This window comes from Rhinolophus ferrumequinum, chromosome 13 (genome assembly GCF_004115265.2).
Source record: "Rhinolophus ferrumequinum isolate MPI-CBG mRhiFer1 chromosome 13, mRhiFer1_v1.p, whole genome shotgun sequence".
In the NCBI taxonomy this organism is placed as follows: domain Eukaryota; kingdom Metazoa; phylum Chordata; class Mammalia; order Chiroptera; family Rhinolophidae; genus Rhinolophus; species Rhinolophus ferrumequinum.
The window spans coordinates 18,957,593-18,980,537 of record NC_046296.1 but is presented as its reverse complement, the minus strand read 5'-3'; the positions used below and the strand labels follow the sequence as shown (position 1 = coordinate 18,980,537).

Sequence of the window (22,945 nt, the reverse complement as noted above, 5' to 3'; positions counted from 1 at the left end):
ATTTGAAGACATACTAATGAAAAACCAATAGAAGCCCCACACATCCATGATTTGTTCTCTTTATGCCCTAAAAATGCTTCCTGGTGGTCCTCCCCTGTACCCTTGCAACTCAAGGTGTGCTCTGAGACCAGAAGCACCATCCTCACCTGGGAACCTGTTAACAGTGCAGGTTCTCAGATGCACCTCCAACTTGCCGAATCAGAATCGGCCTTTCACACGACACGCAGGGATCCTATGCACACGGAAGTCCAAGAAGCACTGCCCTACTACATGGTTCTTAACTTGGGTCCTAGGGACAATGTGAGTTTCATGAACCCCTTGACATTTCATGCAGAACTTTTGGTGAGAGCATTGTGTGTCCCGTTTTACTGGGGAAAAAAAACTCCATATATTTTTTTATGAAACTCTCCAAGTAATATATGACCCCAAATAGATTAAGAACCACTGTCCTAAAGGATTTTATGCCACAGTTTAAAAGTCAAAATATTTCAAAAACTATTTACGCTGCTCTCAATGAGGTCTATTGAAGAATGAGAAGAATGAAGGTCAGAACGTCACAGTGGGTCACGAAAGACCTTATCTGAAGAATTTATTCACACCATGCAAGAACTATGCCAAGAAACCAGTTTGGAGACATCTAAATAAATAATTCTCTACATGAGGTTTGAGATTAAGAATGTGCACTTGAAGAAGATTCAAACTGAGAAGTAAATAAATATAAGGTAGAATATTTTTATGATAGGATGCCATTAGATGACAGTGAGGTGCTGAATTCTTGTTGTAAGAGCTCAATCAGCAAATCTCTAATGTGAATTCTGTTTGATTTGGGAAATGGGAGAATTTTTAAATGTGAACTACCAAGTGCATTCTTAAAATATTTCCTTTATGAGGAACTCCCCAACACACTTCACTAGTCCCACTTTCTTCATCTTCTCCGGACTTCCAAAGATAAAACAGAATAAATATGGCACAAAAATTAGAAGGGATGTATCCAGGATCTTCAGTGAGTTAATGATAAAGAATGGCTCCTATCCAGAAGGTTCTCAATGATACATGAGAACTATGCATATATTTCATTCTTTTATCTTATCATCTAATCATGTCTTTGGGGTATGTATTACCCAGGCGCACAGACTATGTCTAACTTCTGTTTCCTTAAGCCACAGTACCTGATACAATTTAGTTTCCTTAACAAGCACCCAAAATGGAAATAAAAAGCACTAACTGGCCTTTCTTGAGACTGACTCTTTGCTGTGTTACTACTGTAACTTGTCATCGGTGATGAGCCTAATACCTGACAGTCTGGTCTCCAGGGTAGATCAAGTCATTCCAGGCAAGAAGAGAGAAAACCAGGAAATATTCCGGGGATCAAGTTCTCTGCCCCTTTCTATTTCCACAGGTATCAGGCAAATATCTGGTTCTTTTCTTGGCACTGTTTCTTAGAGCTATTAAAAGTTGCTGCTATCCAAATATGATAGGGGTTACAGTAAGACTTTCACACATTGTTAACTGTTGATGTACCTCATTTACATAACAAACTCATCCTGATAAAGTATAAATTATAAATTATATTCACTTACATTGTAGAACTGTGTCCCCGCAGTAATGATAACCGTATAAAAGAATATGTAGTTCTTTATACATATGATAGTCTCTCAGACATTCAATCAAACTTAAATGCTAATGTTTTAGACACATAATTAACGTGGTTATTTGCTTTTCAGCTCAAGCAGTTTAAACAGTGCCGCGTTGATTTTTGACGTGAAAGAGGAATAATAATAAGGACAGGCATACTGACAGTCATGATCCATAACAGAAGTCAGCAAGAAGGAGTAGAGAAAACAGGACTGAAACTAACATTTGCCTGAACTACCTGTTATGGTGCAGGCACTTGTGCAACCTCATGGCTGCAGAGACGACTGCTTTCCCTGATGCATGAAGACACTAAAGTTCCAACAGACCAAACAATTACCTAGGATTACAAAGTTAGACAGTGACAGGTTTTGGGGGGAGAGGAGAGTAAGGAGAGTAGTAAGGGTATGACAAAGCCCAAGGATGAGGAAGCAACAAGTGAACCCGGTTTTATTTGGGGAAATGAAACAAGGAAAAGGAGACAAGCACTTAAAGGCAAATGGGTCACTGAGTATAGAAGCAACTGGTTCCTCGTACAGGTCATTGAACGTTTTAAAGGGAAATGATATGATTATGAATGATGATGTTTTTAATAAAATAAAAGGATTGGAATGCAGTCTATCTGATTCCAATGGTCATATCAAGAAGAATATTAAAATATGTACTAGTTAAGCCTCTAAATCTGATTCTTTACCTGCAAGTGACACAGAACTAATCCAAGAGGTTACAGACATGTCACAAAATTCCCAGATTCCCTATAATCATTCATGTACTTATTTCCTCCAGAAATGTATTCTCAACCTTCTGGAACCTTTTTATATTTTCAAACTGAAGCATATCTCAAGGCTAAGAAATCCCTTTGTTTGTTCCCCACTGTTCAAAGTAACATCTTTTGTCTCAAGTAACTTTGTTCCAGCTTCAGTGGAGGTCACCAAGAGCTCTTTCTCCAGATCAGGTACCTACCCAATAACTACCTAGTCAGTATACAATCAAAAAACTTATTTTAAAAATGGGCAACTTTTTAAAATCTAAAGAATTAGTATCGAAGGCCTCTTCGTGCATCTTCAATATCCTTAAATCAGGGCCCATTCACATTTAGAATGATTATCTAATTCCAGAATATCACACAAGCTGTATTAAATGGATAAACTTTTCATCACATTTCAAACATACTGTATTTCAGCCTAACAGTCTCACATCTCTAGTTCAAATGATAGTTACCTCTTCATCATCTTCCTCATCTTCAACATCCAGAATTCCTGAATCCTGTTCCGACTTGGGGCTAGTGCTTTCTATCTCTGTATCAAAAATTGTATATGCATCTTTCTTAGATTTTCTCTTGCTACCTATTCTGGGTTGTTGCAAGACGATGTTGTCCAGGTTTCTTTGCTGTTGGGCCTAGGATTGAAAGATACACACACATTTAAAAAAAAGAAAAAAGAGAACAATTAAGCATTCAAAGAACTAATTTTGAACGAATTGGTATCTTAAAGAAACTACAACAAACTGCCTTAGTACATAAAGTTTTAGTTCCAGAAATAAAACCAAACATATTAATGTATACATTTTCAACCCTGAAAATACCCCCGCTTGATTCATTCTTCCCAGTTTCCACAGGGAAAAAAAAGGATAATCAATCAATATTATCATAAGACTTTCCAAAGACACCTACGAAATTATCACAAAAATGAAATCTACTCATTTTCCTTTAAGTAGCCAACAGATAAGTGCACATGACCAAATTTTTATGTCTTACAAGATAAATGCCATAGTGGAATCATTGTGATTGCAGAAGGAGGAACAAGACCCTTTAAGCTTAGGGGACACTTAAAAATAGTTGTGTGTATGTAAGAGATCAACACAATTCTCCTGATTAAGAAAACAAAATGTCTTAATAGAGTGATTTGAACTAACTAATCCAACAGTATTTCATGACCTTAAGCTATGGAAAACAGCATTTTAAAGGATTTCTTCCTCTGCATTTTTAGAGAAAGGAAGAGTAATCCCCTCCACTTTAAGAAAAAAAAAGATTCAAATGATGGTGCTGTTTCAATAGATACAAAGGGTGGAAAGCATCAGTTTCCAAGGTCAACAACAGAAGTATTAAACCAGATAGTATTAGAGATGGAAGTGACCTTAGTTACCACTCAGAAAACTTAGGCTATAAGACAATGGATTTGTATGGAGTCACAAGGCGAGTTTCTGGTAAATCCGAATCTCAAAGTATGATCTTCTAAATTCCAGATCAGTGATCTTCTCACTACACAACAGTCCCTGAAAGCATGGCAAAAAGTTTCCCCCAAAAAGGAGTTCTGTGATCAAATAAGTGGGAAACACTGCATATCATGTAGCCTTCTTGTATATAGATATAGAATGCTAAGGAACAGAATAAAAACTGGGAGAAGTCCTATTTTAAGAAACTTCTTTAACTTGATATAATCCAGCACGTTCCAAAAGTATTTCACAACGGAACTTTCCTTTTTTAAAAAAGTAATACTTAGTATCATCCTAAAATACAAAGCTTGAGCAATGTGGCTTCTCAGAATATACATTCCTTAATCAATCAATATGTGATCTTTCTCTGCAGTGACAAATAGATATTAGTTCAGGAGAAAATCAGTTTCCAAATATTCTGAATGAGGTTAAGGAATTCAAGACAAATATTAAGTATAAGATGTTAGTCCAGGCACTGGTTAAATGAGACAATTATAATAGGACAGAGAAAAACTTGAACTATGTGAGCTAGCTTCTGCCAAGAAAATGAAAAGAATCTACATTCCAGAGATTTGAATCAATGGACAAACTTGTTTCTCTACATAGTAGTTTGATATTTTGCTTTGACTTACATAAAATACGTGGCTTCGGTAACAAACTGAGAGAGAGAAGGCATCCCAGAACATTTAATTTAGGTTTGAATATAAGACATATATATCCTTCAAGCATTAGAGACCCCTAATTAGATAAAATATTTTCTTTTCCTCTCAAAACTAAGAAGTTCTTCCCCAGTTCCTTCCAAGGCAAACCACACAAAAAGGAATCAATGACTCTGGGGAAGCACTAAGGGAGGGAGAGCTTCCTAAAGCTTTTATATTTACAAAAGCAAGCCCTCAACTAGAGAGTCATCACTTGCCCCTTATCTCCATCCTCTCTTGCAGGACAGCAATACCAAAAGCTTTCATAAGGTGCTTACTTTATTCAATCCCAAGTTAATTATTTTTCTTTCACAGTCAACAAAAAACTGCCAGTGTAGCAAAAGCAATCAAGAGAAGGCACACTTAAGTAGTGTCTCTTAAACTTGAAATGATACAAATCTCCAAATATCCTGTGGAAGTAATGTTAGATCTCTAATGACTTGCTCTTTTTAGGTGGTACGTATCTGGTTTTCCCATCAATTTGGAAGAGCGCAAAGTAGTTTGGGCCAAATCAGCAAATTAAGATAGCAAACCCAATGTTAGAAATCAAAGCATTTTAAGTTGTATTCCAAATCTCTATCAGAACGTGGGGTCTCTGTTAGAATTGTCAAGTCTTCTCCAGTCTGTAAATGAGCAGTCAGGGAAGATCTGCCAAGCAGGAACTGGTCAAGTTAGAAACCCTAAATTTCAGGTAAGACAATGAAATAAACACTCAGGTGTTACCCATTATAGATGAACACGAAAATTACCATCTATTCAGAATGTACATTATGGGACTGGCAGAAAGTGGAGAAGAATAAAAATAGAAAAAATACATAAATACACATAATATATATTAAAATAAAAAGCCCATGGGGAAAAACCTGGTAAAAGCCCTTCAGCGCTCTCTTCTAACATGCTAAGCTACCTCACCAGGGCTATTTATCCCGTCCCTCCAGAGACCACCTTTATAAGCATGAGCCAAAGAAACACCTGCTTGATTTCTGCTGCCTAGGTTGGAATGGGGTAGGAGGATATGAAGCATAAAAGTAGCAGCTAGGCCTTAGAAAACATTTAGGTGTTTTCTTTTTCTTAGTTGTTCCTTCTCTTTGTGAATAATTATTTACACATTTAACCACCTCTTCCTCAAGATTCCCTCACATATATTCTTCTCTGGTTTCCTAACATATAGAAATTGATCAAGGTTTATTCTTCAACTCCTCTCCTTTTAGCACTCTTCCCACCCTCCCAAGATCCAACAGCACATCTCCAGTTTCCTAGACTACTGGGCTCTCCCATCACCTCACTTCCAACATCCCTAAAACGGAACTCATCACCTTCTCATTGTAATTCCCCTGCATACTGCGGCCAGGCTTTTCTTAAACCACATCATTCATCACATCAGTTAGGCACGAGGGAAACTGGGGGGGAAATTTAAACAAGTACAAATCCAAACTTGATAATCCATCACAAACTCCACCATCATGGAAGCTGAACCTAATTTTCCAATGTACTTACCCAGTACTTTCCAACATGAATCTTCCACTTGAATCAAACTCTACTTCATAATATACTGGGTATATTTCCACTTCTGTGTCTCTACTGAATGACTTCTTTCTGCCTGTCTCTAACCTTTCCTCCAAAACTCAACTAAAATTCTTCTGCCTTTAGAAAGCCTCCTCTCGCTGCCCTAATTCATGATGCTTTCTTCTGTATTCCTCTTTTCAGTCAAACTACATTGAATGTCTGCTTGGTACCAGGCATTGTGCTACATGCTAGGAATACAGAGAAAAACATGGAGTCTCTGACTCATGAACCTCACATCAAATTATTTTATGAAAAGCAGATAGGCAAATAAGTGAATGAAATTCTGTGCAATATGTATAATAATAGAAATAAATACAGAGGACAATGGTTGAACAAAGGAAAAAGTAATAAGATCTGCTTGGAGAAGATTCAGGAAAGGCTTCGACGAGGAACAGGTAGAAAACTATGCTCTTAAAAGATAAATATGATTTTTCCAAAGGGAGGTAAGTAGAAAGGGTAACCATTTCAGAAGAAGGAAAAGGCATGAGAAAGGATCATGTGTGAAATAACATTATCCACCCAAGGAATAAGTGATTTTGTATAAGAGCATAGTTTATAAAGGACTAACAACAGATAAGGTTCAAGATGTCATACCAAGCACTGTCAATGTTAGCTAGTAGGCAATGGAGAACCAATGAAAGAGTAAGCAAGAGAATAACAGGATCAGCTTTAGAATTCAGGCAAATCCTCTAGGAGCAGCGGAGTGGTCAACTGGGCGAAGATAAAGACCAGAAAAAGAAAACCAATACAGATCACTGTTAACCGTCCGAATAACAATGATGAGGACTTGAGGTAAGGTAGTAGCAGAAATGCAAGAGGGAGAAGGACCAGAATTTACTAATTTGAATGTAGTACATGGAAGATGGGAAGGAAATAAAAATAACTCAAAGTAGTCTAGCCCTGATGACTAGATGGTGGGGCATTCCAAACAGTAGGAACCATGGCAATAGTAAGTTGAGAGCAGGATGAAGAAGATGAGTCCAGTAAGCTTGTCAGATATCCAGGTAAACAAAGGACAGCACGACACTTCGGTAGGTAACTCTTCTTTCTTTGAGGACAGGAAACATGCTTTACCATTAGAATCCCCAAGCCCAGACACAGTGACACATACAGAGTAAACTTTTAAAATTGATTACTATATAAAGGCAATAGGTAACAAAAGAAATCTATGTGAGAATGAGATTTTGCCCAATAAAAGGGAGGGGTATCTGCAAAAGAGATAATTTGGATGTTCTCCTACCTATTAGAAGAGGGAGAAAACGCATACCTAATAAAATTACCTAATATTAACCTAAAAATGTTGCTATTAACACTTTACAACTGTCAAATAGTGTCTATGAGGCATTACATATTTATAAATATATACGCTATAAAATAAAGTTTTACTGTGAAATACAACTTCCAAGGGTGCCTACCAAGAAGACTCAGTGTGAATCAAAAACTGAAGGCTCCTGTCTTTATCAGCCCAACACTGACCTCTAGTGGACTAAAGGCATACATACAAATGACCCTTAGAAGGAGAAACTAATTGAGAAGGGTAAAGGTTGGATGCCTGATACATTTGCATGGACTTCAATTACAGGTTGCTATAGCAAAAACCGAGCAAACTAAGATCTTCTTGGAGTAAAACAGGTCTTTAAATCTAAACTCCGCAATTTATTCATTCTATAACCTTGGGCAGTCTCTTCACTTCACGGGGCACATCTCCATCTCCAAAAAACAAAGTTAATAAAATGTACCTTAATACTGCCACAGGGATTAAATGAGATAATACAGGTCAAGTATCTTGAATTAAAAGATAATTAAAACAACCAAAGAGAACACCCCAAATTTGCAAGTTCTACCTGTCCTCCCTCTAAAACTGAGACAGGAATTTTGTTTCATTGTCCACTATGGAAGCATCTGAGATCCAGCAAGTATTTGGATACATCATCATTCCTGGCATCTAACACTGCTACACATCGCCATTCAGTTGCGCATTTGTACCACATTTCAAGTATTCGATATCGGTATGAGGCACGTCATGTGCTATGCTTCAGATCCTCTCAGCCTCAGCTGTTATTCCAGTGAGAGCATCAGTAACCTGTTCTGGGCAGCCTTGGAAGGGCACATCATGTAACCTGAAACCAGCTCTAACACTTTCTCCACACCTCTAGATTCCTTCCCTGCGGCTTTCCTATAATACCACAGCATAGAATCCTACAAGAACTACTTAGCATTCATGATTCTCAACGCAGAGGAGAGGTAACCACTGACCAAGGCAGGAACAAATACATACTTCCCCTCTGTGTGCCTCCCCTAGTCAGTTCCATATGGCTTCTCGGAAGGTCCCAGGAATTAAGAAACCAAATTACCTACCATTGTACCACGGTACTCACTCTACAAACTTTTCTTTTCACTCCTCCTGACCCTTAAATTCCTGTTCCATGGGTCACATGCTTGAGTAAACCACTTACAACTCAACCTCTCAGGTTCCCTCAGGGAAACCAAGACTAAAATAACACTCCATACAACAAAACAGTGAAGGACGATGATGACCCCCCGTTTTATGTCTGAAGCCCACAGGGTAACTCTGAAAATAACTGACAAGATCAAGAAATGATGATCCTGAAGTTGCCTCTTCAAGTCTCACCAATCCAAAGAACTGCAAAAGAGCTGCCATTTCCAAACAGGCCTTCTTCACATTTATCAGCACTAGTCTGGCAACTAGCATTCTTTGGCAAATAGCTTCACTATCAGATTCAAACCAACAAAATGAAAACAAAACAAGGAGAGTGATTCACAATGAAGGGGAAAACACATATCAAGATCATGTAAAAAAAGTTATTTGCATATTAGTGTACATAGGCATGTGTATGGTATTTTAAAGGAGGGATAAAAAGACAATTTATTATATCCTTTAGTCAGGTCCCAATGACCTAAATGCAGCAGTAGGATGAGAAATCTAGAATTATGATACTCTTGGGATGTTTTTATTAATTGAGGAAGGTGGACACTATATCATCTTGAAAATTATAATTGAGATCCTTAGTCCTCTGAAAGTCTCCAGTTCATATTTAAACCTACATTTCATTGGGGAGAAAGTCTTTGCACTAACAAAATTCACTGTAGTAAGATGTACTGTATGTAGGGTATCACAATTTGTATGAAGTAAAATTTTGTAAAATTCCCTTGTGAATTAGAATATTCCTAGCTCTTTTAAAATACTGTCTTATTCCTTTGTCAACACACACGCACACCACAAATATACATGTGTTAATTGCAGTTAATTGGAAAATAAACAAAGAAAAAATGGGGGGGAGGGGAATCTATCAAAATCTCCACTCAGTAATAATCAGTTACTTTGGTGAATGGCAACCTATTTTCTGTGCATATATAAAGATTTCTCTTTTTGCTTCTCTATATTTTCTATTTATCTGCAATTAGTATTTATATTGGTATGCCAGAAAAGGGATAAAACTTTTTAATCTAGATAAATCTCTTTGCTCAAAAATATTTCACAAATATTTTTCTCTACAAATAAAAACACTTATAACATTTATATTTTATTGTATTTCAAAGAAGAAATGTTTATTTAAACATAGTCTAGCATTGGACATTTATATTGCTTCCAATGGTTTGCTGTTTAATAATGCTGAAAAGACTACCTTCAGAGCTAAAATTCTGTGTATATCCTTAATTTTTTTATTAGGGGAATTTGTAGAAAACCTAGATAAATGTTGCAAAACAAATAAACACTGACAAACTGCCCTCCAGAAAAGCTACGCCACGTCATAGTAGCACATAAAAGTATATGAATGCTTATTTCCTATCCCCTACAGCATCAGAAGGCACAATTTCTCTTTACTATTCTAAACATGACAGCAAAGGAAGAAATGATAACATGTAATTAGATTTGGCTAGGTAAAAAATGAAAACTATCCCATTCCACAATTATATCCCATTCTACAATAAATAAATATGAATATTTATTTATTTTCCTCTAGTACTTCTATACCTTAATTTATTCTACATTAATATTTTTAATCCTTCTACAATTTACCATGAGTGTTATACGAGGCAGAAAACTACTTCCTCAAATGTTTATTTATCCCAATTCAACTTTTTAGAACAATTCATCTTTTCCCAACTGTTTTATTTTAAATGTCTGCCAAATGAATATCAGCTCATGGTTTTAAAATTCTAACAATACTGAAATTATATTAATGAAAAAGACAGTAGACGGTAGACTTCTTAGGCCTTTTCCCACCCCCAATCCTGCTCTGTAGAGCTAATATTTTTACAACACATTTCTAAATAACACCCTTACTTCATGGTAAAAACTTAGCTCACTTAAAAATCTTACCTACTACTTCTTCAATTATCCTCCCAACATAGTATTTTCAGTGAAAGCAATAATTGGTGTCATGTAAGCATGCTGTGTCACTACAAAGCCAAGGACATATGTAATGATTACATGTATTTGATTACATGTAGTTTTTTAGTTCTCTTGGAGTTTCAAATTGCCTACATTTTAAAAAAATTCTCTTAATGTTATAACTACAATTAATCTTGATCTTTAAAAAAAAAAAAAAGCTCATCATCACACATGCTGCGTTCAAGCTCTATTATTCCAAAGGTATATCCTGGGCTGATTGTCCATCACAACTGTCATTCTAGAGAAAACTTACTTTTATCTCTCACTAGAATTAGAACCATAGTTTCATAAATTCCATACCTATCTTTCACTTAATTTAGTCCCTCGTTTTGTTAGAGCATATCCTCACGTAATTCTTAAAAGTGAAACATGGCAGTTCAATTTCTTGAGTCCTTGCATTCTAAAATGACTTTAATCCTTCTTCACATTAAACTGATAAGTATTAAACTGAGTACAGAATTCAAGGTAGAATATAAATTTCCCTAAGATTACTGAAGGCATTGCTCCATTGTCTTCTAGCATCTATTATTGCTCGTGAGAAAGGCAATGTCATTTTGGTCTTCATTCCTTTCTATATTTCATAACTTTTTCTCTCTGGAAGATTTTCAAACCTTTTACCTATTATGTTCTAAATTTCACAATGATGTACCTTGGTGTAGTTCTTTGTTTAATTTGTTCATTATGATGGGTAATATATGAATATATGAATCTGGAAGTTTAAGTGCTTCAGATAAGGGGCATTTCCTTGTATTACTGCTCAGATAATTTTCTCCCTTTGTCAAGAATTCCTAATTGGTACTGAATTCTCCTATAGTTCTTCCTGATGATCTCTGCAACATTTTTATACAAAGAACCAAATTTTTAATTTTTGAGGATACCAATTAATTTTTTTCGACATATTCTGTTTTCTGCATTATCTGTTCCCTCTAGGTCCTTTTTTATTGTTGATAGTTATTTTCTCACAGTGGTAGATTTTGGTCTCTCTCTTTCCAGTTGGACATTTTCCTCAAATGTCTGTTGATCCTTGGCCAATCATTCATATTTATAATAAATCACTTAAGAGCTTACAGAAAAGTCTGTGGGCACAGGAAGACTTGTCAACTAGCAAGCTTCACTTTAGGAAGTCTAGAAAGGAGCTCACCTCTCTGCTGGGGAAATCCAAATGGTAATTCGTGGCAATATTTTATCAATTTCTCTAGAAAAGAACCTTCTAATCTCCCACTGAAGAATATAAGTGCAAATATTCCATGCATGAAACAAGAGAAGTGGAGGAATTAAATGTTTTAAATACTAACTTTCAACAAATCACACCTCTAAGCCCCTCGTCTTACCCCCATCATCTATCATAGCTCACACCTCCAAAATTTCAGACAATGGAGTTCTCTGTACTAAACTGATTTCTCCATTCCCTGTGTACCTCTGTTTAAACCTGCAGTTGTGCCTTCATATATCGTGCTATCTTAGTTACCACTCTTCCCTCTGCCTTTTTTGCTTCCAGCTTTATTGAGATGTTATTGATATGTCACATATGTAAGTTTCAGATGGACAACGTGCTAATGTGATACACATACATACTACAAAATGATTACCACAATAGGTTACTTAACATCTCCGTTCTATCACATATGAGGTCTGACAATTACGTTCAAGAACTTGCTACCATGCGCTTACATTGGCAGCACATACAAACAGCTCAGTAAGGTTTCATAACCTTGGTATATCAGTGTCTCATAGCTGTGTTCATGCCGACGTGTGGTGGTGTCTTGCTGAGTGGTGTTCATTATTGTTGCGTGGTTTTGTGCACCATCGCAAGAATGTCTGAGCTTGAATTAGAGCAATGAACAAATATTAAATTTCTTCATAAACTTGGCAAGAGTGGAAGTGAAATCAGGGACATGTTGGTACAAGTTTATGGGGATAAGGCCATGAAGAAAAAGGCAGTGTACAAATGGATAAAATGTTTTTCTGAGGGGAGAGAACACATCACTGATGAAGAGAGGTCAGGGTGGCCAATAACAAGTAGAACTGACAAAAACATTGCAAAAATTTGTCGAATTGTGAGTCAAAACGATCGGCTGACTAAGAGAAGCACAGCAGACCAAGTGAACATCGATAGAGAAACAGTTAGGAAAATCTTAACTGAAAATCTTCCATGAGAAAGGTGTGTGCAAAAATGGTCCTGAAGGAGCTCACCGATGAACAAAAGCAAAGGAGAGTCGAAGTTTGACAAGACCTTTCGGAGAGGCAACATGATGTTGTAGGCCATCTTATCACTAGTGATGAAACATGGGTTTATCAATATGACCCTGAAACAAAGTGTCAAAGTTCACAATGGAAGTCAGCCAACTCTCCATGACCAAAAAAGTTCCATCAGTCCAAATCAAGAGTCAAAACTATGTTGCTAACTTTTTTTATATCAGAGGGGTTATTCATTATGAATTTGTACCAACTGGACAAACAGTTAACCAAGTTTACTATTTGGAAGTGCTGAAAATGCTGCATGAAAAAGATGAAAATGACCTGAACTTTTCACCAACAATTCATGGCTCTTGCATCACGACAATGCACCAGCTCACATGGCATTGTCTGTGAGGGAGTTTTGAGCCAGTAAACAAATAACTGTATGGGGACACTCTCCCTACTCACCTGATCTGGCCCCCAATGACTTCTTTCTTTACCCAAAAATAAAAGAAATACTGAAAGGAAGACATTTTGATGACATTCAGGTCATCAAGGGTAATATGATAGCAGCTCTGCTGGCCATTCCAGAAAAAGAGTTCCAAAATTGCTTTGAAGGGTGGACTAGGCACTGGCATCGGTGCATAGCTTCCCAAGGGGAGTACTTCGAAGGTGACCATAGTGATATTCAGCAATGAGGTATGCAGCACTCTTTCTAGGATGAATTCACTAACTTAACTGCCAGACCTCGTAATTGCCATTTCTGTGTGCAATGACATTCATGGCCTGCTCCCTTAACAACTCTGAAGTACATAATATTGTTAATCATAATGACCATGCTGTATATTAGATCCCCAGAACTTATCGTCTTAAAGCTGGAGGTTTGTACCCTTTGATCAACATCTCCCCATTTCCCTTGTATCCTAGGCCCTGCCAATCACCTTCCTACTCTTTATTCCTAAGAGTTTGGCTTTTTTAATTCCACATATAAGTGATACTATATAGTTTTTGTCTTTCTCTATCTGACTTATTTCACTTAACATAATGGCCTCAAGGTCCATCCATGTTGTCACAAAAGGCAGGCTTCCCTTCTTTTTATGACTGAATAGTATTCCATTGTACTTATATAGCACATTTTCTTTATCTGTCCATCTGTCAACAAACAGTCAGGTTGTTTCCATGTCTTGGCTATTGTGAACACTGCCTCCAGTTTTGTTATTCGTTCTCATAATTGCTTTGGCTAGGTCTTTGGTAGTTCCACACTAATTTTAGAATTTTTTCTTCTACTTCTGAGAAAAATACCATTGGAACTGTGACAGGCATGGCATTGAATCTGTAGATTGCTTTGGATATTATGGATCTTTAAACAACATTAATTCTTCTGATCCACAAACATGGGATATCTTTCCATTTATTTGTGTCTTCAATTTTTTTCATCAATGTCTTGTAATTCTCAGTGTACAGATCTTTCACTTCTTTGGTTACATTTATTCCTAAGCATTTTATTATGTTTGGTATTGTAAATGAGATTATTCTCTTTATTTCCTTTACAGATAGTTCATTATCAGTGTATAGAAATGCAATTGATTTTTGTATGTTGGTTTTGTATTCTGCAACTACTGAATTTGTTTATTAGCTCTAACATACCTTTGGTGGAGTAGTTAGGATTTTCTATATGTAAAACCATTTCATCTGTAAGTGAAAAAAATTTCACTTCCTATTTTCTGAATTGGCTGCCTTTTATTTCTTTTTCTTGACTAATTTCTCTGGCTAGGGCTTCCAGTACTATGTTGAATAGGAGTGGTGAGACTGGGCACCCCTGTCTTCTTACTGATCTTAGCAGGAAAGCTTTCAGACTTCCACCATTGCGTATGATGTGAGTTGTTGGTTTTTTCTTATACAGCCTTTATTATGTCAAGGTATTTTTTTATATATACCCAATTTGTTGAAAGTTTTTATCATAATAGAATGTTAAATTTTTTCTAGTGACTTTTCCGCATCTACTGAGATGATCATATAATTTTTATCTTTCATTCTATTAATGTGTTATATCACATTTACTGTTTTGTGTATGTTGAACCACCCTTGCATCCCAGGAATGAAATCCCACTCAATCATGGTGTATGACTCTTTTACTGTGCTGTTGAATTCTGTTTGCTACTATTTTGTTGACAGTTCTTGCATCTACATTTATCAGGGATCTTGGCCTGTAGTCTTCTTTTGTTGTAATGTCCTTATCGGGCTTTAGTATCAGGGTAATTATAACTGGCCTCTTAAAAAGAGTTTGGGAGTGTTCTTTCCTCTTCAATTTTTTGGAAGAGTTTGAAAAGGACTGATGTTAATTCTTCTTTAAATGTTTTATGGAATTCACTAGTGGAACCACCTGAGCCTGGGCTTCTCTTTGTTGGGAGGTTTATGATTACTGTTTCAATCTCCTTACTTGTTAATGGTCTGTTAGAATGAATGAATGAATGAATGAATGAATGAATGAAGAGCATCAGAAATGAAAAATTGTTGAGCAAATATAAAAGAAGGAAAGAGAGGTTGCTTTTAAATACAGAGTGATCAAGGAGCGTCTCTCTCATAAAGAAGCATTTGTGTTTCAGAACTTAGTGCCTATTTATTTAATTGGTAGGGGCTTAAGAAAAAAAGAGACAAATACATGTGGTCAATCCTTTAATCCTGAGTTCTCACACACTTTTTAAACTATTATAAACATTATAACATATTTTACTACCTGAAAGGACAATGTCCACCCTGTTAGTCATATTTCAAGAATTTCTAAGTTATTTTCAAACAGAACATTTTTTTTTAGAATGCTAGCTACCAGAAGATAGGATGGTGGTAGGTTTTGCTTAATGTCTAGCACATTAATTTGTCAATTAAAATCATTTATGCATGATTCTAAGATAGGCTGGTTCTTGAGTAAACTAAATTTCAAGGTAATTCTTAACTCTCTTCCCCACAAATTTCTGCCACATATCAGGTTGAGTTTTACATCCTTTATCATTGTCAATCTTTATGTGGTCATGAAAATGACCCCAAAATATAGGTAAAGTTGGGAGGAAAAGTAATCAAGGATAGATAGTATTCTTAGGGTAAGACTCCATTAGGTGCCTAGTATCCTAAGTTTTAACCTAGTCTCCCAGAAAAGATAAGGCCTATAATATAAGCAAGGTTTTCCCCAAAGACTACCCCATCCCACCTGATAAGGGCCAGAAAAAGTTAGAATTTTTACTATTGGTTCATGCCAATGTTTCAACCAAACTAATAGTTTCAACTATAACTATAGTATCAACAAGATGCTAACTTTACGTCCTACTTGTAGACTTTCATTGTAGCAAAGGATAAAATTATATTAAAAAATAAGATTTTTATGTAGCCCTTTTTCTACCCCCAGAAGACAACTGCTAAAATTGGGGGAAAAGAGAGTAGGCATATACATCAACTAACAACTCACATAACCTTTAAATCACTCTTCTCAGTCAATTCAACCTAAATTACATCTGAAAAGTAAATACCTAATAAATGTGTTACTAGGTAACATAGTCATAGTATATCACCAAACTACAAAATAAGCTATCATTCTCCATGTCCCTTCCATTTCTGCCATATGAAACAAGCTGAAGGAGAAATGTCCCCTTTTTTTCTATGCCATTTACAAGACTTACAATCAAAACCCAAGTGAGAAAAACAAACACAAGAATACAATGAAGAAATGTAGTGGTAGAAAGTAAAATTAATAGCATCCTGGGATCTATTCCTGAACAGCAAGGATTATTCCGTAATTACCTATTCTATTGATTCACCCTTTCAACAAATTAAAATTCTAATAAATCAATCTTTAATTATCCACTTTCTTCCTTCTAGGAAACTAGGTGAGTCTTGCCTTCACCCATACCTTTAAATTCTGGAATATATTCCTAATAATAGCCAGAGTTTCAAGAGCTCTCAGAAGCAGAGGAAATACCCATATTTCCAAAGTGTCTCATGTACAAGTCAGTTCACCGAAGGCAAGTATTGTTACCATATTTCTTCAACCACTTCCAAACTCTGATAATTATATTTGTTTGAATGAAGATGAGGAAAGGCGGAGAGTAGAGAGTGGTAGGGAGAAGGAGGAAGAAAAACAATGTTAGGTAAATGTTTAAAAAAAAATCAAAATCACTACCAGTAGACTCCAAAGGGCAAATGCTTCCAATTTTAACATTATATTGATTATTCCAATCCACTATAAACTTCCTTTCAAATGTACTTTTAGGTTTTCTCTGTGCAGTAACTTAACACAAGAAAAGAAATACAATTAGGCCCAAGTTTGCAATTGTCTGTCATAAAGATTTTTTTTTCCTGACAGATTTCTTCACAAGAAAGTTAAAATTAAAGAAATTGCTGTGATAAAACTAAGCAGTGTGACAAAGAAGAAAAAATACTGGACATAACTTATAGCTCTAACTGCTACTTAGTCGTATGTCCTTTTATGATTTCAGTTTGTTCAGTGAAAAAAAAATGAAGATTTTGAGTCTCTAAAGATAATTCTAGCTTTAAAATTGCATATATTTATTAGTTCAACAATTGAAACAACATTAATTCAGTAAAAAAATACATATATAAAATAAATCATTATCAGACTTTGAAAATGAAAATAAAAATAAAGGGATCACTTTTTTTAAGTACCATAACTTTTTCTGACAATATACATGATACAAAGTTAAAACTCCTGTAATAATTAATATCCACACAATCTGAATTAAAATAGTAACTATGGTTCTAAGTAAACAGCAAATTTCTCCTTTCCATCTACTTCAACAAAGTGTTACAAAGTGCCCAGAGTTTCCTAAATGTTATCAAAATGGAAAATATTCAATAGAATACATTAACTATTTAAAACACTTAAGCACATGGTCCAGAAAATAGACTATTCTTTAGTTAAAAAAATAAGTTTTAAATTTTTGAAAGAAGCATGATATTAAGCTATATTCTAGAATTTCTTTGTACCTAAGTGATCCACTGAGACATACTGTCTGTTTAAAAATCAGTTTTACGCAGCAAAATTAAGAGGAGTCTAAAACCAAGTTACTGTAAGTATGTGCCCTGAGACACTAGAACTACTTACTTCCCTATGTCTACCTACTGATTCCCTTCTCATGTTTTTGCACCAAGAAAATGATATAACAGATCCAACATAATTTACTTGACATGGTATTGCATGAAAAAAAAAATGATGTGTTAGAAAGCCACATTGGATTTAAACATTCTGTTTCAAATAAAGGCTTCTATAAGAAGTCCAATGAAGAGAAGAAATTTAAAAACCACATCAAAGTGAAGGCAATACTCCAAACTGCCCTCTAAAGAGAGGAGAATAATGAAGGAAGCCAATTTTCAGCAGAGGAAACCCATACCTTTACTGTGGTTTACTAGGAAAGCCAAGGTATGCTTCTATCCTGTAAATTACCTTGACTTTGGGACATCAGTCACTGGCTACGTAGAATGCTAATGAGACCAAGGATGTGGGATTCAAATGCATATAAGACAACTTCTCATGGAGAAAAACTCCATACAAGGAAAAACTTGGTAATAGTCCTAGTAAAATTCATACATTGTATAAACTACTGGTAACAAAGCAAATCTGGAAAAATAATATGGATAACATTGCAGTTTATAAATATAAATAGAAAAGTTATGAAAACCCTAAACTTATGTCCACATTCTAATATAAAGAATGTCTAAAGAAAAGCTACCAAGAGACCAAATTTATAAGGAATATGAATATTTACAAGAAAAATATGTAAGTCATTATGCTATGCTTGATTCACATCCCCTGGAAACAGCAAAAATCACAAAGAAAAAAACTGCAAAAATTAAGGTCTCCACAGCTGAGCTTCAACTACCTTGAGAAGTTTTCATTAAAGTGTCAAAAGTTCTAAACAAACCAGTCTCTACATTTTATGTGAGTTCCAAGCACTATAACTGGCACAAAGCAAACATTTGAAAAATGACAGTTTCTTTCTTCCTTCCATAATCTAATATTTCTTTGTTTATCAATACCTTCCTATTGGCACAGAAGATATGTTCTCCATGAACCACGTTAGTTGGGTAAGAAGATTATCAGAACAGAGAGAACCTAACGCTATTACCCACTCCTTTAAGACGTGCCATAGGAAAAGGAACCACACAGTTGCAATTTAGTCAACGTATGAAAAACTAAACATAGCAAACATGATGTAGTTTATAGAAATAAATTAGAAAGTTGAACCAGATTTCCCACAAAATTAAGTTTTGATGAGCCATAGTAGACAGGAACAGTGTTATGGAATAGAGAGAACATATCTCTATCAAATACTCCTAAAAAGTGCGTAGGAAAAACAATAGCAATAATTATAATTTAGCCAATCTGTAAAGACCTAACAGTGCAAATATAACCTAGTTTATGAAAAGAAATAAAAAGGTTGATACAAATGTCACACAAAAACTGAGTAGAAAGCTGTAAGATTTAATCTCAATGATATTATTAAAATTGCCAGTTTAAATGCCCTTCTACAAATGTGATTTTAAATCCCTCACTCTTATCCACAAAAGAAGATAGTGATGTTTGTTTCAAAAAAAAAAATGAATTTGCTGTTTCGTTGATCACTGCAAGCTGATTTACTATGAAACAGAGCTAAAAGAGAGTTATGGTTAACTCTGTGGTTCTGACTAGTTGCGGCATATTTTGCGTTATGATGTTTTATGAGTCTTTTTAATGGACTGAGACACACAATTTTAAGACACCATTTTACAAGATCCTTTTGAATGAAATCATATTTTTTTTAACAATATTACAAAAAGCAGGCTTTCTGTAAGAAGAAAAAGAGAACAAAGTTAATAAAAAATGACAGCAAGAATGGCTCAGGGCCAAAGTCCCATTTGAAACTTATAAAATCTTCCTAAGATCAGATGGACATGTGTTCTCTTATTGCTAGGTGTAAAACTATACACTCACACAAGCTTCTGTTTCCAGTTTTAACTTAAAAGCCAGGTGTTTCTTGAGATATTAAAGGTTCCTATGAATCCTGCTAATAAAATTCAATTTTATTATCACAGTAGGTACCTAGTCCAGTAAAGATGACCAAGTTTACATTCATAAAATGTGTAAACAGGGTCTGTAAATAATTTTGAATCTACAAATATTATATAGCAAATAAGAAGAGGGAATGTAAATGTTTACTAATAGGGAATTAAGTCAGAAAAAAAAAGAATTGGAAATTACACAATATAAATGTAAAGAAATATTATTCAGTAAATTTTTAAAACCATGTCTTTAAAGAACATTTAATTAGATGGAGAAATATTATTAATATTATGTCAACTTAAAAAATCAAGATATATTTATATATAATATAATCAAATTTTTTAAAAATAAATGTGGCTATAAACAACTGTAAATATAACCACTTCTGGCAATGGTAAACTAAATAATTTAGATAAGAAAAGCTGAACAAAATATAAAAGCCATCTGCTTTAAGCTTCAGGAAGCTAACAAGATGGTGAAAACTTGTTAGGCCAGGATCCAGAAAAGGGAAGTGGCATGGGGAAGAAACACCAACATTTGCAGCCATTCTTCCTTTGAGGGCATTTACCGATACTGAAAGGATAACAGACTGGCTGAATGGCACTAGTTTTCAAGTGACTAGAAAACAGGAATAAAATTCAAGTTCCATCAGGGAGGAATGGCCTTGGTATACCCTTCCTTATAGGTTAGAACCTTGAACAGTTGCACTCTGATAAGGTTAAACCAGGACTAGATAGGCCCTCATAGGGACTCATACTAAGCATTAAATTGGATTAAAGTGATCCCAAAGTATTACTGTCCCCAAGCATCCTATAATAATACTGTCTACTGGTATCTGATAAAAGCAAATAGAACTCATCATCCTAAGACTTTACCTTCTTTCTACAAACAGTTTGAAATTACAATGCCCAGCACATAATCAAAAGTAACCAAGCACATAAGGAGATAAGACAACAGGAACAAAACCAACAGGAAAAAAAGAGATAGATAAAAGAATATATCAGAGGTCCAAAATTTGTAATTATTAGATACAGACTTTAAAGATTCAAAAACAGGATATCACTACAGACCCAACAGACATTTAAAAGACTAGGCAATATTATGAACAATTTTATGACTATATATTCAACAACTCTAATGCAACAGACAAATTCCTTGAAATACATAAACTACTAAAGCTCACTCAAGAAGAAATAGATAAACTGAATAGCCCTGTATGTATTTTAAAACTGGAATTTGTAGATAAAAATCTTCCAAGAATAAAATAAAACTGCAGGCACAGATGGTTCACTAGCAAACTCAATCAAACATTTAAAGAATAAATATATATACATATATATCAATTCCACACAATGCATCGGAAAATAAAAGTGAACAGAACATCTCCAACTCATTTTAAGAGGCTAGTATTACCCTGATACAAAAACCAGACAAAAACTGTACAAGAAAACTACAACTATCCCTTGTGAAAATAGACATGAAGACATGTAACACTGTTAGCAAATTGAAACTGTGAGGGGTGTGTGTGTGTGTTTGTGTATGTGTGTGTGTGTGTGTGTGTGTGTGTGTGTGTGTGTTGCTAATACTTCATAATCAGATGGGGCTTATTTTAGGAACGAAATTTTGGGTTAACATCTGTTTTTACTCACAACAGGTCATACACCAAATGTGTGGGAGGTTTTCCACACACCAGTCAATTCTCCAACTCCATGGACACCAAGTGGGTGTCCTACAATTTAATTCTTACACTAACTTAATCAGAGTTAGCATTAGACTCCACAGGTTTATGGTCTCAGTCTAACAAGACTGTCAACCTTTCAGACACCAGCCACAAGTATTGGGTGCCCAGGGTACCCACACTTCTGTCTAATTTGGCTACAAATCGGGAGTTCCTACAACTTCCTCACTGGGTCAAAAATTTGCTAGAATGCTCATAGAAATCAGGAAAGCACTTACTATTATCACTCATTTATTATAAAGGAGACAACTCAGGAACAGTCAAATGGAAGAAATGTATAAGGCAAGGTAAGGGGGTATCGGGATCATATCCAGAGCTTTCATGCCCTCTCCTGGTATACCACCTTCCTAGTAGCACCAGGATGTGTTCATCAACCTGGAAGTTCTCCAAGACGCATGGTTTAGGGATTTTTATGGAAGTTCCATTAATGTGGCCATAATTGATTAAAATCATTGGCCCTTGATGATTAGTGCTATCTCTAGTCACTCTCCTCTCTCTCTGTCCTCCCCAGAGGTCAAGGAGTGGGGCTGAAAGTTCCAGTTCTCTAATCACAAGGTCGGTTCCCACTAGCAACCAGCTCTCATTCTGAAGCTATCTAGGGAGGCACCAAGAGTCACCTTGTTAACATAAACTCAGCTACAGCTGAAAGAAACTTGTTATGAATAACAAAAGATGCTATTCTCACTCCTATAATTCAGGAAATTCCAAGAGTTTTAGGAACTCTGTGCCAGAAACAAGAAATAAAGATCAAACATATATTTTTATTATATCAACATGATATAGGTTCACATTTAAAAATTAACCATGCAATGCATTATATTAAGAGACTACAAATGAAAAACCAAATGATCACTTCAATAAATGCACAAAAGAGCAACTAACAAAATTCAACACCCTTTCAAAATAACTTTCAGGAAACTACAAATAGAAGGGAACTTACTCACTAAAGGGCTTATACTTAGACTAGTGTATAACATCATACTTAATGGTAAACACCTAAATACTTGTCATCTTCCATAGGAAACAAGGTGGACAGTTGCTTTCACTACTTCTATTCATCACTGTACTGGAAGTCCCAGTCAAAATAAAAAGGCAAAAATAAGAAATAAAAGGCATACCGAATGGGGTTGGGGAGAATGAAACTGTCTTTGTTTGCAGATAACATGATCATCTGTAGAAAATAATATAGAATTTGAAAAAATACTACTAGGACTGATAAGAAAATTTAGCAAAATCACAGGATAGATGGTCAATACACAAAAATCAATTGTGTTTCTACATTCTGCCTGGAAATAAACAATCTAGAAAAAAAATACTATTTATAATAGTATCAAAAATATGAAGTACTTAGAGATTATTTAATAAATGATGTGTAATACTTAAATTACACATCAAATGATGTGTACAACGATGTGTACAAATGATGTGTACAACGAAAAATGCCAAGTATTGCT

The 22,945-nt window shown here is 35.3% G+C and overlaps 1 protein-coding gene across 3 annotated transcripts in view; it reads right to left on the bottom strand.

Annotated features, from left to right (window-relative positions):
- The window catches only part of EXOC6B (exocyst complex component 6B), a 584,188-nt gene that overhangs the window by 351,709 nt on the left and 209,534 nt on the right, over window positions 1-22,945 (bottom strand). For all 3 annotated transcript variants that reach the window (XM_033124336.1, XM_033124337.1, XM_033124335.1), the window contains exon 7: window positions 2,854-3,030. In XM_033124336.1, the coding sequence (XP_032980227.1) occupies window positions 2,854-3,030 (177 nt within the window). The remainder of the gene's footprint in view (window positions 1-2,853; window positions 3,031-22,945) is intronic.